We start from the raw sequence: 16,151 nt of genomic DNA, 5'->3' as shown, positions 1-16,151 counted from the left end.
AGAGGAAAGACTGTGGCATCGCCCTTCACGTCTTTGAAAAAGGCATACTTAGACTTAGCCGCTGGGGGAACTTCGTCCTCAATCACCAAGGCTGTGCGGACCGCCCGAATAAGTCCAGGAATATATACTTTGGACTTAGCATCAGCGTCCTTAGTATGGATCGTAAGGATCCAGAATCTCCCCATCATCAGACGTCCCTTCGTCATCCTCATAAGGAGCGGACAGAGACGCCACCGGCCGTTTATGAGGCCGCATCACAGACTCCCCTTGCAACACATCCGACAAGTGCTGTACAGAACTCGTCAGGGAGTTAACCCACGCTGGCTCCTGAGAAACCGGGAGCGGGGAAATAGGGAGACTGTGGGGTACCACCAATTGTCGTGGGAAACCCTGCATGGGTGACGACACCACAGACTGCTGGGACAAACCCATCGGAGTAAACGCGGGCTGCGGAGCTAACTGGCCCACTAAAGCTGTTAGCGCCTGAGCGAAACAAGCCCAGGGCGGCTCCTGTACCGGTGGTGTAACCGTAAGAGGCCGCGCCATGGACAAACACTGCCGGCAAAGGCCCTCCGCGCTACCCTCCCCCTTCGCTATCGGTACTTTACACGTGGTACACTGTAGCCGGAGGGGAAAATCACTTTCAGACATGATGGCACCACGTATGTGACCCCTCTCACCAATTATATATTAAATAGGCGAGAGACCACCCTGCAGCACCGCACCGCAAGGGCTTAGCAGAAAGAACAGGGACAGTAATAAAGCTGACAGTCTTGAGAAGAAAAGTTACAGGCAGAGGGCTGTGTGCAGCGGGGGAGGCGTCGGCTGTGAGACAGGGAAGGCGCACTCCCCTGGCATGCATTTAACCCCTGGGACGCCGCAGCGCTACCGCTCTGCTGCGGTCCGCTGTCCAAGGGGGTAGTGGAAGCGCAGGTTGGTCGCCTGGCTCCACGCTGCAGCCAGTCCCCAGGGAGCCCCCTGCCTGGGGACTTAGGACCATGTGATCAGCGGGGACCCACCGCGGGACCCCGCTGCTTACCTCTGTCCCCCTTGAATCCGGCCATAGTCCGGAACATCTGGGGTCACCGCTAGCTGTGACCCCAGATGCCCACCAGCATCCCCGGATCAGTACCGGCGTTCTGGTACCGGCGGGGTGTAGGGAAGACAGCATGGACGTCAGGACTGACTGTCCATGCTGTTCATCCAGATGTGCAGCCACAGCTGCATGAAGAAAAAGCTTCAGGGGCTCTTCTAGCCCCCACTCCGACAGGTGCACCTGACTCCGGCCGGGCACCAAACTAAACTGAGATGCCTTGGCTTGGGGGCGGGGTATAGGAGGGGGACCTAGTGCATCCTGGGAGGCTGAAAGCTTAACTCTTTGGTGCCCTGCGACTGACGTCACACCTATGGACCCTGAAGTAGAAAATTAAGAATTTGGGTGATATTCCATCTAGTTGTTGGCTGTGCACGATTGACGTTATAAGCCTCTACACTAGTATCCCGCACAGTAGGGGTTTGTCTGCAATGAGACATTTATTGACGAACAACCAGCTTTTTACGGGTCCGGATCTTTCATTCTTTTTAGAAGTACTACAACTAATTTTGACAAAAAACTATTTTATTTTTGACAATGCTTTTTACTTACAGGTCTTGGGCTGCGCAATGGGCTCATGCGCAGCCCCAGCTTATGCGAACAGTTTCATGTTTAGCGTAGAAAAAGATCTATTTCTAAGTAATAGCAATTTCTCCAAATACATTGAGTTGTATACAAGATACATAGATGATGTATTTGTGCTTTGGAGTGGGAGTAGAGAACAATTTTTAGACATGATGACATCTGTCAATGCTAGCGATCCAGATATCAAATTCACCTATGAAATTGATTCCCAGAGTATCAATTACCTAGATGTACTTATTACACACAATGAGGGCAGACTTGCCACATCAATATTTAAAAAGACCACTGATCGCAATAATCTGTTACTAGCCTCCAGTCATCATCCCGCTTCACTCAAAAGTGGCCTACCCTTCTCTCAATACTTGAGAGTGAGGAGGATTTGTAGCAATGAGGAAGATGAAAGCCATCAAATGGATTTGATGACTAAAAATTTATTGGACAGGGGATACTCCTTGCCTGTATTGAATAAAGCCCGCAATAAAGCGATGGCAGTTGCTAAGGAACATACTCTTCTTTCTACCATTAAGAGTAACACTGACAATAAACTGGTGTGGGTCAACAATTACTCTGCTGGTAGTAAGAAATTGGTCAACTCGGCTAAACACTTTTGGCCCATGCTTAAAGCTGATAAAGAGCTGCCCCTACTGAAGAATGTTAGTCTGTTACCATGCTATAAGCGTGGGAAAAATCTACGTGATTGACTGGTACATATGGATATTTCCGGACGGAAATCTACTCAATCTACCCATTTTTTGATGAAAAAAACGGGCAATTATAAATGCCTTGGTTGCACTACCTGTGGCTACCTAGAAACGGGTGACACTTTTGTGCATCCTTACTCGGGAAATTTTTTTTAAATCACACATGTCCTAACCTGCTCTAGTCAGTATGTTGTGTATTATATCAGGTGTCCGTGTGGACACATGTATGTAGGGAAAACTACACGACAATTTAAAGAACGGATGGCCTTACACAGGTCATCCATTAGATTAGCCCTGCAGGGTAGAGAAGAGGAGCAGCCTGTTGCTAGGCATTTTAAAGAACATAAACATGCTCTATCCACGTTACGCTATAAAATGATAGATTTTGTGCCAGACAGTTTGAGGGGAGGAGACAGAGCTAAAGCACTTTTAAAATGTGAAGCACGCTGGATTCACATTCTGAATACCGTACATCCGTACGGTTTGAATGAAAGTTTGAGTGACATGTTTTCTTTAATTTCTATATATGATTGCTTTTGACTGTTAGTGCAATCGCTCTGCCTACTATTCCATATGGCTGGACATTTTGATACTTATTAATGTTTTTCTCCGCTGCTGTTATATTTTTTATATTTGTTTCATGTGGTGCAGGGCTCACTGTCTTTTGTTTACTGTTGCCACAGTAACTTCTGACTGGTGGGCGTCACATCCGCTTGCATTGTGCAACGTGATGACGTCAACACGTGTTTCAGATGGACTCGGGCTTCAGCACACTTGGGGTGTTTTAGAAGTGTATTTAGGTAAGTGCTTTTTGTATTGTAAATTATTCCTGATGAAAATCTATTGAGATTGAAACGTTGAAACATTGCTGATGGTCTGTGACCCGTTTTTTTGATTATACTATTGACGAGTGCCGCCGCCTTCTGTATGCTGTATATTATATATATACCGTATATACTCGAGTATAAGTCGACCCGAATATAAGCCGAGGTACCTACTTTTACCCCAAAAAACTGGGAAAACTTACTGACTCGAGTATAAGCCTAGTGTGGGAAATGGCAGCAGCTGGTAGTGCCCCCAGTAGTAATTCCCCCTGGTTGTGCCCCCAGTAGTAATCCCTCCTGGTAGTGCCCCCAGTGGTAATCCCCCCTTTCAGTGCCTCCAGTAGTAATCCCCCCCTGGTAGTACCCCCAGTAGTAATCCCCCCTTTTAGTGCCCCCTGTAGTAATCCCCCACTGGTAGTGCCCCCTGTAGTAATCCTCCCCTGGTAGTTCCCCCAGTGGTAATCCCCCCTTTTAGTGCCCCCTGTAGTAATCCCCCCCTGTAGTAATCCCCCCCTGGTAGTGCCCCCTGTAGTTCCCCCAGTGGTAATCTCCCCTTTTAGTGCCCCCTGTAGTAATCGCCCCCTGATAATGCCCCCTGGTAGTGCACCCTGTAGTCCCCCCCCCCCCCCTAGTAGAGAGAGACGTGAAAAGAATAAAAAAAAATAATCACTTACCTGTAACTCCCGCTCCTGGTCCCGCCGCTGTCCGCTCCTCCGGCCGCTTTGTATGGGAGAGACGTCGTCATGACGACGTGTCTCCCATCACCCACTGCGGGAGCCGGAAGATGGCTCCCGCAGTGGAAGCAGCAGCAGCCGCTGAGAGTCTGATAGACTCTCAGCGGCTGCTGATTACACCAAACACGCAGCTGCCAGCTCCGGCGGCTATGTGTTTGGCAGTGTGTAGCGCTGACCGAACTCCGTCCGGTCAGCGCTACACTTGACTCGAGTATAAGCCGAGGGGGTACTTTTTCAGCACATTTTTTGTGCTGAAAAACTCGGCTTATACTCGAGTATATACGGTATATATATATATATATATATATATAAAAAAATAAATATATGCTGTACATGTGTGTCTTACCAGTGGAGACCCTGCCCCCTCCCCTCACAGCACCTTAACATATTTACAATACAGATGGATATCCCATACATCGACCCAATGCAATATCAATATATAGTGCAGGGGCGATATATCGATCTACAGAAGTGAAGAGAGAAAAGAGCAGGAGAGGAACATGCAGGGGTACAGGAATATACAGTATATTGCTACTACAACTACTACTTTTACTATTATTACAGATACTGATACTGTTACTATATACAGATCTCAGGTGAAATCTGTAAATCAACACAGGGTTTGTTTGCTGGCCCGCAGCTGATCTATAAACAGGCAATTGAATTAAAATACTGAACAGCCGCTATAAACTGCTTTTTCGTGAAAAACGGCTTATTGTGTGAAAAAATACTTATATCTGCAGTGCGGGAACGGGTGCCGGCCGCCTGCTGGCACTTGTAGTTCCCCAAGTGCCAAAGGGCAGGCATGCTGGCACCTGTAGATCCACTGTAAAATACAATAGTTTAATACTATTTTACACATTATTACCCCCGTACCCACAGCCCAGGGGTGCGGGGAAGATCCCCGGGCTTCAGACCAAGCCTGGGGTTTCTAGAGAGGGAGGACCCCTTTTTTGGGGGGTCCCCACCTTCCCTGAGATCCCCAGCTTGGCCTGACCGGCTTGGAGTGAGAATGCTTTGGCCATGGAGACCCGGTAATAGTGCTCCTGGCTATGGCGTTACATCCCGGTTGGTTTGGGTCCGGTGCTGGTTTTAAATATAGGGGAACCCCTACGCAATTTTTCCCCCCTATATTTAAAACCAACACTGGCCCTGCAGCCAGGTGCTGGTTCCTAAATTACGGGGGAACCCTACTGGTTTTGTTCCCCGTAATTTTTGGAACCAGGAACGGCTGGGGGGACCCTACATTATTTTTTTAAAGATTTTTTTTTAAGATTTAACCCCTTTTTTAACAGGTATAAGACACAAGCAGCCTTCATATATCTCACGGATATGTGCAGGCTGCTTGCTTGGGAGATTTTGGCAAAGAGAAAACACTGTAATCTCAGGTTTGTAATCTCATCTAAACTTGCAACTCGGGGGAGATATCTCGATCTGCTTCACCATCGGAAAACTCACTTTCAGCTAAACTCACTTCCTAGTAAATTTGCAAGATGAAAAACGGGAAAATCACCTGAGATTCGGAGATGCAAACTGAAATTATAAAAAAAAAAAAAAAAAATCGATCAAACTCAAATCTTAGTAAATTTACCCCTAAGGGCCGTATTCAATTAGTTTTGCATCCGCGAAAAGTTCCGCCTACCCGACTTTTCGCCTACATCGCGTGTTTTGGATGAGAAAACTTATTGTGCGCATTCACGCTTTTCGCTGTATTCAATTACTAAACAGGCATAAACGGCAATCGGCGAATGCAGACCAGGCGGAAAGTACTGTCAGAATTGGGGAAATCAGTCTGTACCCAAAAAAAGATGAACTAGCATTGGGGATCAATGTAGACGTGTTCCAATAGCCCTAATAAAACTATTTGGGGTACTGAAGTTGTTTAAAATCCTTGTTATTAGCGTCCTTGCAAAAGTGGTGAAGAATGGCATTAAGCAGTATTTTTGGGTGAAAATTAGTAAAGCCATCAAATTTAGGGTACTTGAAAATAGGTACTAGCATATTTTAATGTCTCTAAAGTGAAGTTTTAGAAAAAATTTAATTCCTCTGCATACAAGCACCTGCAATCCAAAAACACTTGGCCCCTTCTTAGAGCACCCCCAGAAGCTTATTTCGCTAGTTTTTGAAGTTGTCCCCCCACTTTTTTCATTTTCACGCCAAATTTCAAAGGCGTTTTTTGGAGTGTTCCTGGAATTGTTTATTTAATTTTGGGGGGTAAATTGTCCTTTGAGGGGTATACCAAGGGTTCTGAGATGTTTCCCAACATCTGCACCCCAAAATATAGATTTTACACTTTTTTTCTCCTGCTATTCTGTGGAGAAAACGTTTCGCTAATTTCAGTGCCTTGACTTTTCGCATAGGCGAAAACAGAATGGAATTGAATATGGAGATAAATTTTCAGGCAAAATTTTCGCAAAAGAACAAACGAATATATGCAGAGTTGTGCTTTTCTATGCGGTCGCACTACCCCTATACATGGCTTGTGGAGATAGCAGTCAGTAGAAATATGTTAGAAATCAGATGGATTTCTAAGGAAATCCTGCAGAACTTAGCAGAGCCTGCAATTCTGAATACATCCCCTCACTCAACTTAGCCTACATGCAAATGCCCCGTTACTACTCAGTTACAGCCCTTCAGCTGCAAGTGGAGATGTGACTGACTTATGTATGAATTGCTTGCAGATGCTTATAGTTGCATATGCATTGCTCGGAAACTTGCACAGTGCTAAAAATCGCAAGATCCATCTGCAAAATGGACTCCGTGTTAGCCCCCTATTTCACTCAGTTAGTGCTTTTGGTGCCCCTTACAAACTAGTGCACCAGGGAACCACCTAAGTTCATCTACTTTAAGCACCAACCCTCCTTATTGACTATAGACTGTTACTGGGGCTATATACAGGTATGTTATGTAGCTATGGATTATATTGGCTATCTTGTACCACATAAGGCTATAGCAAGTTACACTGGTTATGCGGCTGCATGTGAGTTCATATGGAGGAATTGGTATGTAATGCCGGCCAACTAAACACTGACGCTGGAAGCCCGAACTGTCAGGATCCCGACGGGGGCTGGTAAATACCCTAACCCTCCTTTAGTGGTGCCTAACCATAATCTCCCCCCCCCCACCTGGTGATGCCTAACCCTAACCACCCCTTACCGTACCCTAACCCTTCCAGGGGGGATGCCTAATCCCCCCCCCGGGGGCTGGCTAACCCTAAATCCCCCCCCCAGGGGTGCCTAAAACTAACCCTCCCCCTCCTGCGGCTAACAGCTAACAGTCCCCGCTTACCTTCATTTGGGTTGCTGGGCGCCGGGATTTTGGCATCTGTCGAAAGATAGGCGTAGGGATTTAGATGTTTATCTTTAGTACAGAGTCGGGCTCCCAGTGTCGGGATTTCGACGTCCGGCATTCCAGACGCTGGTAAATAAACTGCATCCCCATATGAAGGTATATGGGTTATTTGCTGGCACAATGGGTATATGGTTGGTTTGTAAAACTATATGGCCTATGGAGCATTTACATTTCAGGTACAAAGTATTAATTTTACCATACCATGCATATTAAATATCTATATCTATTCTGTTTTTGTTTCACAAATTAAAGCATGTAGTTTTATATATATTTACATACTACAGGTTGAGTCTCCCATATCCAAATATTACGGAATATTCTGAAATACAGAATATTTTTACCATGACTGAGATAGTGAAAACTTTGCTTTTTGATAGTTCAATGTACACAATACTTTGTTTAAGGCACAAAATTATTACAAATAAAGTATAAAATGACCTATAGGCTGTGTGTATAAGGTATATATGACACATAAATGAATTTCATGTATGTGCACAAACTTTGAGTCATAAAATTATTGAAAATATTGTATAAAATTACCTTCAGGCTGTGTGTATAAGGTGTATATAAATTAGGGATGTGCAGGCTCGGATAGGTTCGAGTTTGCACGTGGAGTTCGGATTTTTCCCTCCAAAAAAACGTAACTCAGAAAGAGGCAAAACGTCATCTTGCATGGACGAACATCATCATTCCTGGACTTTTGTCCACGAATGATGATGTTCGTCCATGCAAGATGACGTTTTGCCTCTTTCTGAGTTACGTTTTTTTGGAGGGAAAAATCCGAACTCCACGTGCAAACTCGAACCTATCCGAGCCTGCACATCCCTAATATAAATCATAAATGCATTCTGTGTTTAGATTTGGGCCCTATTCCTAAGACATTTCAATATGGTATGCAAATATCCCAAAATACGGAATACTCTGATATCCAAAATACCCCTGGTCCCAAGCATTTTGGATATGGGAGACTCAACCTGTATTCATGTTTACTGTAATAGAATAATATATAACACCTGCAGAATGCTTCGCACACAATATTACATAACAGAATATTTTCCAGTGTGCAATGCATAACACATCAATTAACTATTTAATTGCAATGTAATACAATATTTTTGCAGCATCCAAGTACCCCTTACTCTAATCTCATGCACAGTGCTATTTCTATGGTTATATTTTCAGGACAGCTAACTAATACATATTACAAAGGAAGGGGGTGAGGGAGGGGACCTGTACTTATGGGAGGGAGAGATAAAGTAGATTAGTGGGGGGTGTTATGGACTAGATAGCGTTTCACTGTGCAGGGTAATTGTACAGTCAGAGCATAGTACATTAATAATTACCCTGTATGGCCGGGTGTAAGCAGTGCTAGTCTTAATGCGAGTGCAGCTGCCACAATGGTGGCTCTCCCGGGATTGCTCCTCCGCCGTGGCTCCATGTTGAGACCTGGCCTACTCGGTCTGCGCGGGGTGTGCACGGGTGGTGTACTCGGGCGGCTTAACTTTCTACGGGAGGCCGGGGCTGTGCGGCCTGGATCCTTCTCCCTGATCGGATTTCCCCCGGCGATTAGAATGAATGCTATCGGCAGACACATGTCCCAGGTGGGTAGCTGGATAGGATAAACCAGCTACGGCTGAGGGCTAGTGGTGGGGTAGGTGTACAGCACAGGCAGGTAGGTGACATGGTGGGTGCTGGAGGAGGGTCTTCCAAAACTGTCCGCTGGCTGGGACTTGTTTTGAGCGAGTCCTAGACTTTAGTTCTTGGATCACTTTAGACCACCAGTTACCTGTCTGTCAGGTCTGAGCCCCAGGCAGTCACCCAGCTGTCAGTTCTGGCACTAACCAACCATGCACCCATACACCTGCCTGTCATTGTGTGCATCCCCTCACACACCGGTCTAATCCTAGCAGCAGTCACACACAGGTAGGTGCTTGGGTATTCCAGTGGGTATAAGGAATCACTGACAGGTGTTTGTCCCAGAACTGGCAGGTAAGTGCTGCATTTTTGAGTGTGTCAAACAACTGACGCCCGGTGTATCATTAAAGGAACTGTTAGGTAGGTGGCTTGGGGATAGATGATAGCAAGTAGGTGGCTTGGGAATAGATGACAGGTAGGTGGGGTGCGTGTTTGGAGGTGTTTCCAGAACTGGCAAACTAGTGGATAAGTATTTGAGTGGAGCTCAAATCTGACAAATATTCTGATGGCTGTTTGAAAAGAACCTGGAACATACAGGTTGTCATTTGGGACAGGCCCGATCTGAATGGTGGGTGTTTAAGCATTTTCTAATAGGTAAGTGCTTGAGTGAGGATGCCGCAGAAGGGACATGTGGACAGCAGGTTTTGAAAAGTAACTTTTTAAATTTTTGTTGCCTAAAGTGAAAAACCGTAGAGGCAGGAATAATAAGTTATACGGGTGTAATTTGTTGTTGGATATAAACACACTACATTGGTGAGAACTTGAATAAACCTCCTGTATAGATGTGTCCACATACAATGTGGCTTCATTCATCCCTAGCAGTCCTTCTTGGCTCGCTAGGTCCAAGGCAACTCGGCCTTAGTGTCTTTTTTGCTCAAAATGTTATTATTTGCACAAATAGAATAACTGTAAGCGACAAAGCTACATTGCTAGATTGCACTGATCAATCTGATGTGCAACACTTGTATAGCTGTGTGCGACTGATTCTGAATCTGTATACAAAGTGCTACGATGCATCGGCCGCAGCTTTTTCTCACGCCAAGTTACGTTGTGCTTCATCTGCGACTTTGTACGTGTTTAAAGTATCTGTGGTTAAAGTTGGAGCCCAGCGTATCTGTGGTTAAAGTTGCAGCCCAGCATCTGTGATACACTGTGAGTGGTGTATCGCTGCATCTGCAAATAAGATGGTACGCTACTCCTCTCAGAAGTACTGGGCGCCTTATGGCACACTGGGGATAGGACACGTCTGTATGTTACTAGTATATGTGATGCATGTTTCTGCAAATTACTGTTCCGCTCCAAGAAAAGTTGATCTCCTTAGTGCTATTGTGTTTTGTTTTAAATTCGGCTCATTTAAAATGACAATTTCCTAATTTTTTTAATGGTGTTATCTCCCACTTTTCATGAACATTTATGTCCTCATTTGCTCTATTGATCAGAGTAACACATCTGTGCTCACACCCATCCTGTGGCATGATTGACACTTCAGAAAGGTTTTGGATTATTTGATATTTTCTTTTTGCACATGTAAAAAAAAAAATATCTTTTTTAGCACATTCTTGCACTGAATGTATGTTAAAAATCATCCACACATAAAAGCACAACTGAATCCTAATTTTAATATTTTTTCCTGGTATAGTTTTCAGTACTATAGGGCTCATTTATCAAACTACAGTTTCTGCTTAATTTTATGAATTTGTTGCTATGTACTAATAGCCTAATGCAGGAGATTTCACAGAACTCTCCTGCGAAAGGCTAAATAGTAATGCAGACCGCATCCTCATTATTTTCAATGGGGCCTACATTCTAACCCCTATGGCCCCTTTAGTTTACGCCATCTTCAGATGACATAACCACGTTATGCCTATGAAGGCATCATGGTAGGAGAGGGCTCTAAAAATCGCTCTTCGCAGGCTTTGTCCAGCTCTTAAATCTGACCATGTGAATGTCTCCTCCAGTATGTCGGGGATGTACAAGGTACGTTGCAGGGACTGCTGTTATTGTTACCATTGTCCCTGTCCCTGTGAGTAATGCTGCATACACACGTAAAGATTTTCTGTCTAACCATCCAACTAGTTGATTGGTTGGAATGAAAATCTGGTAACGTATGGGAGTAACTGATGATCAGCAATTTGCTCCTAAATGCCAGACAACAGATGAAAATGGTCATCAGACAAGTTTGTCAAATGTTTGATCTAAACAATTTGTTCAAACAACAGTTTTTGTCCATTTTCCGGCATTTGGGAGCAAATTGCTGATTGTCATTTGCTTTCATACCTTACCAGATTTTCATTCCAACCAATCAACTAGTTGGATGGTTGGACAGAAAATCTTTACATGTGTATGCAGCTTAAGTTAGTAGATAGAAGGGGAAATTGTGTTAAAACTGAAAATGTCTGTTGTGATAAGGACTGTTTTTTATTAATACATAGGCCCTTATGTCTGTCTTTTTTGCAACGCTATAAAAGCCATTTTTTCATTTCTAGACTTATAGAATGTTGTGGCTTTATTTCTGCCCTGTGATTTGAATATTGGCATTTATCAGCGAATACTAACCGTGACCTCCAAATACATATTACTAAAATGTGCCCAATGGAATTATGTAATATAAAGGTAACCTTTTATTTTGTACGTTATTGAATCTGAGAATGTTTATTGTTGAACATTGACTGCACTGTGATTTCTGTATTACTGATGTATGAATGTATTGCTTATTCTATAGAGCACCTCTGGCAAAGACACTGACATCTCTGCTGATAATGATGGAAATAAGCCAAACAAGACACAGCAGCTGAAACGCGTCTTTAAGGAATATGGAGGTGTTGCTGTTACTTTCCACGTCTGCATTTCATTGGTTTCCCTGGGAATATTTTATGTGCTTGTTTCAAGGTATAATTGATTGTCATTTGGGAGCCTTCATATTACTAGTTAAAGACCACAAAAAATTTAAAATACAAGTTGCATTATACTGTATAATATATACTAATAACATTCACAAATACAGTATGTGTAAAAGTTCCAAACTAAATTAAACGCAGCCATCTTATATGTCTTCTGCAGCCAAAAGCGTGGTATCTGAGTGGAAATGCAAAACTTACTCAAATTTATTGTTACCCTCATCTGCTTCTCTGCATGAGGAAGGTCAAGGTGTCTATACATAGGAACCCTGCTTGCTGGAGCATGCAGTGGGAGAGAGTCTACTGTAGCATTGTAAGAATATAACATTTGGGCTGCTGACCATGACCAATTAGAAACCAGAGCTGCAAAGCCCACTTCACATCTGTTATTTATGGCATACTTTGGACTGTTGTTTGGTCGTTCTCAAGCACAGGTGTGGCCCTGTGAGGAAGTTGGGAAGTGTATGAGGCCACCAAAATCTATCAGATTGCTTACCCTAGACCTAGAATATACTCTGCTCCATACAAATACAGTGTTACATTTTTTTTAGTACTGTAATGGCGTGGGAATGTTTACATTTGCTGCCATGAGGGGATGTATTTACCATCCCGGCGGTCAGGATTTCGGTGCTAAAATCCTGGCCGCCGACATCCAAATGGTATTAGGGTTATGGGGAGTGTTAGGCTGTGATGGGGGATAGGGTTAGGCTGCAGGAAACGTGGGTTAGTGTAGTGATGCTTACCTAATAGTGTCAAGATGCGGCTGTCGGTATTCTGACCACCGGGATCCTTTACCCAACCCACCATGAGTCTTTGTTTAAGCATTGAGGTGTCTAGTTTAACTAAATTAGTTTTCATTGAAAAGCTGCAGAGTATATTTTTTTTGATGTTGTGTTCCATTTATGTTCCCACAGTGGCCTGGATGTTTCCTCACTTCTTCTTAAAGTTGGCTTCAGTGAGGCGGTCGTCCAATCCAAGCTGGCTGCGGGCACCAGTACCTTTGTGTTGGCGTACGCCATCCATAAACTCTTTGCTCCTGTGCGAATCAGTATCACAGTAGTGTCTGTACCGTTCCTGGTCAGATACTTTAGAAAGATTGGGTTCTTCAAGCCCCCTTCTCAAACCTAGTAATGGATACTGAACATAGATTTGATCTTGGATCCTTGGGATGAAAAACTACCTTTTTCTTGAAATACGTTCCATACTTTATTAATTATACACTGGAAGTAGCTCTGTTTTCACACTATGCTAGTACAGCAATCTTAAATAACAAACTCTGCACTAATAATGACCCTTAGAAATCTATGTATTGGTTAGCGCAGCAATTTCTAATAAATGTGAAACCGCTAGCACAGTATATTGTTGTAGTGCAAAAATTGGATACCTAATGTATCATACATAAGTAGAAATTGTTATAAACTCATTTGTCTGTTTAGTAAAACGTTCAGGTGATGTTATATTAAATAATGGTGTTAATGAAGTGCACTTACTACCTGCTGGGAAGGCAACCACTTTTTGGACAGATACAATACTTACTCCACCACTGGATGTGGCGGAGTCCAGAACAAGAGACAGGTTCTTAGCAAAGCTGCACTACCGAATAGTCCCAAACAAGCAACCCCCCTCTACCCCAAGTCAATTTTTACACGTGTTGAAAATGGTCCGTGCAACATATCAATGATTATAGATTAAACCCTGCAAGCTATGTGCAACGTTGCTGATGTTCTTGTCAGTTGCCTTGCTTGTACAGATTGAGTCTCCCATATCCAAATATTCCAAAATACTTTTAGCATGGCTGAGATAGTGAAACCTTTGCTTTTTGATGATTCAATGTAGACAAACTTTGTTTAAGGCACAAAACTATTACAAATATTGTATAAAACTACCTTCAGGCTGTGCATATGAAACATGAATGCATTTCATGTATGTGCACAAACTTTTTTTGACCCACAAAATTATTGAACGATTGTATAGAATTACCTGCAGGCTGTGTGTATGAATCATAAATGCATTCTGTGTTTAGATTTGGGTCCCATTCCTAAGATCTATCATTATGGTATGCAAATATTCCATTATACGGAATATTCCGATATCCAAAATAGCCTTGGTCCCATTTTGGATATGGGAGACTCAATCTGTAATGACTATTTAAAGCTTCAACAAACATCTTTTTAACATTTTGGTGCAGCAATTCACAATTGATGTCTGCACTGTACCATGTCTATGGGGGAGATTTGATAAAGCTTGGAGAGAGATAAAGCACCAACCAGACAGTTCCTAACTGTCAATTTTCAAACACAGCCTGTAAAGTGACAGGAGTTGAATGGTTGGTGCTTTATCTCTCTCCAAGCTTTAATAAATCTCCCCCTATGAGCCTATCCTCACTCACCATTAGGGTATATTTACTAAGTGAGTGTAAGTGGAGATGTTGCCCATAGCAACCAATCAGATTCTACTTAACATTTAACTAGCACCTTCTAGAAGGTAACTAGAATCTGATTGCCATGGGCACTTCTAAAAAAAAAAAAAACTCACTTTAGTAAATATACCCCTTATGCTGGGTATACACTATACAATTATCTGTCCAATCTGGCTGGTTGGAATGAAAACCTGGTAATGTATGGGAGCAAATGACAGTCGATCATATGGTCTTAAACACTGGAAAATGAACAAAAACAAATTGTCCAAGGTGGTTAAATTCGTGTATTTTAACCAATTTGTCTGAACGACCATTTTTGCGTATTCCAGTGTTTGTGAGCAAATGGTTGATTGTCATTTGCTCCCATACACTACCAGATTTACATTCCAGCCAGCCAGATTGGACAGATAATTGTATAATTGTTCACACTTCGCTCATGCTGGCCATAGACACTGAGCTAAAACTCATCTTCATACAGACAGACCATTTATCTTAAGGCTGGCACACACGTAAAGATTTTCTGTCTAACATCCAACTAGTTGATTGGTTGGAATGAAAATCTGGTAACGTATGGGAGTAACTGATGATCAGCAATTTGCTCCTAAATGCCAGAAAACAGATTAAAATGGTCATCAGACAAATTTGAACAAATTGTTTAGATCAAACATTTCACAAACAGTTTTTGTCCATTTTCCGGCGTTTGGGAGCAAATTGTCATTTGCTTTTATACCTTACCAGATTTTCATTCCAACCAATCAACTAGTTGGATGGTTGGACAGAAAATCTTTACGTGTGTATGCAGCTTTTCATTGTCATACACTCAGATAATTGGTCTCTGTCTGATGGAGGGCATATCCATGGTCAGATCTGAGCACCAATTATCGCATCAGTCAGGAATGCTGAAAGATTTCTTATGCCCAAATAAGTGATAATTGGTACTCGGTCGCAGCCATACACCATGCAATTATCAGCCGATAATTGGCTGATCGGCCTAATAATTGCACAGTGTATGGCTGCCTTTACCAGAGTATTATCAAACAATTTGAAACTGTTGTGTAACAGGTTTCAAATTGGGACTGTCATGCAAATTAAAACATTTGTTGCAGTATAATTATATAACTTTGGTTGTTTAATTTTGCAGATAATAAAAAGTTATATTTGACTTCCTATGCAATTCACTCGTGTTTAGAATTCTGACTAGATAATTGTTTCTGTCAGATCTTTCTCTCACTTCATGACAGTTATAAAGTTTGTCACCAACAGCTGCCAAGTCAGAATGTAAAGCCCATCTATGCTAGGTGTGCTTAGCATAACAATGTTACAGTTCGCATTTGAACCAGAGTATAAATGAATATTTAAGTTGTTAAAATATACAGAAACCAGAGGAATAAATGGCATAAATTAGGATACGTGTGTATATTATAAGTGAAAAGTTTTTAAAATCAAAGTCCGTTATAAAAATACTCACATGGAGGAATTAAATTCTGCCTTAAACCCCCCCCCCCCCCCCCCCCCACACCCAAAATCTCCATAGAATGAGGTGACAGATATCGTACTTGCACAAACAAGTGTTGGTTCCAGTCTCTGATGCAGCACCTACTTATGATTATTTGCTATTTGGGGGGTGGGGGGGATGGATTCACTGTTTGTATAAATAGAGTAGCCCCAGCCCGTGTTTCTGATGAAGGTGCACTCTTCTTTCTTTATTAATCTACATGACTGATATAAAATGGCAGCATAGGGTGACATCTCAGCCCGGTGCGTGATGCAGGTTGTCATCTTCTGTTTGAGTGATCTGCGTTTCTGAACTCTGGAGGATGAGTCGAGCCTTTGAATGGTGATGGCTGATCTT

The 16,151-nt window shown here is 42.9% G+C and overlaps 1 protein-coding gene across 1 annotated transcript; it reads left to right on the top strand.

Moving 5' to 3' along the window:
* Positions 1-8,544: 8,544 nt before the first annotated feature.
* MIMS2 (mitochondrial inner membrane scaffold 2) lies at positions 8,545-15,456 on the top strand. The gene is made up of 3 exons (XM_088467178.1): positions 8,545-8,889; positions 11,706-11,872; positions 12,795-15,456. Exons 1-3 carry the CDS (start codon positions 8,686-8,688, stop codon positions 13,006-13,008), a joined length of 585 nt encoding a protein of 194 aa, XP_088323304.1. The 5' UTR covers positions 8,545-8,685; the 3' UTR covers positions 13,009-15,456.
* The last annotated feature ends 695 nt before the right edge of the window (positions 15,457-16,151 follow it).

This window comes from Taudactylus pleione, unplaced genomic scaffold (assembly GCF_031769625.1).
Source record: "Taudactylus pleione unplaced genomic scaffold, aTauple2 ptg000069l, whole genome shotgun sequence".
In the NCBI taxonomy this organism is placed as follows: Eukaryota; Metazoa; Chordata; class Amphibia; order Anura; family Myobatrachidae; genus Taudactylus; species Taudactylus pleione.
Note: the sequence above shows the minus strand (reverse complement) of the source record. Positions and strands in the feature narration are given on the sequence as shown.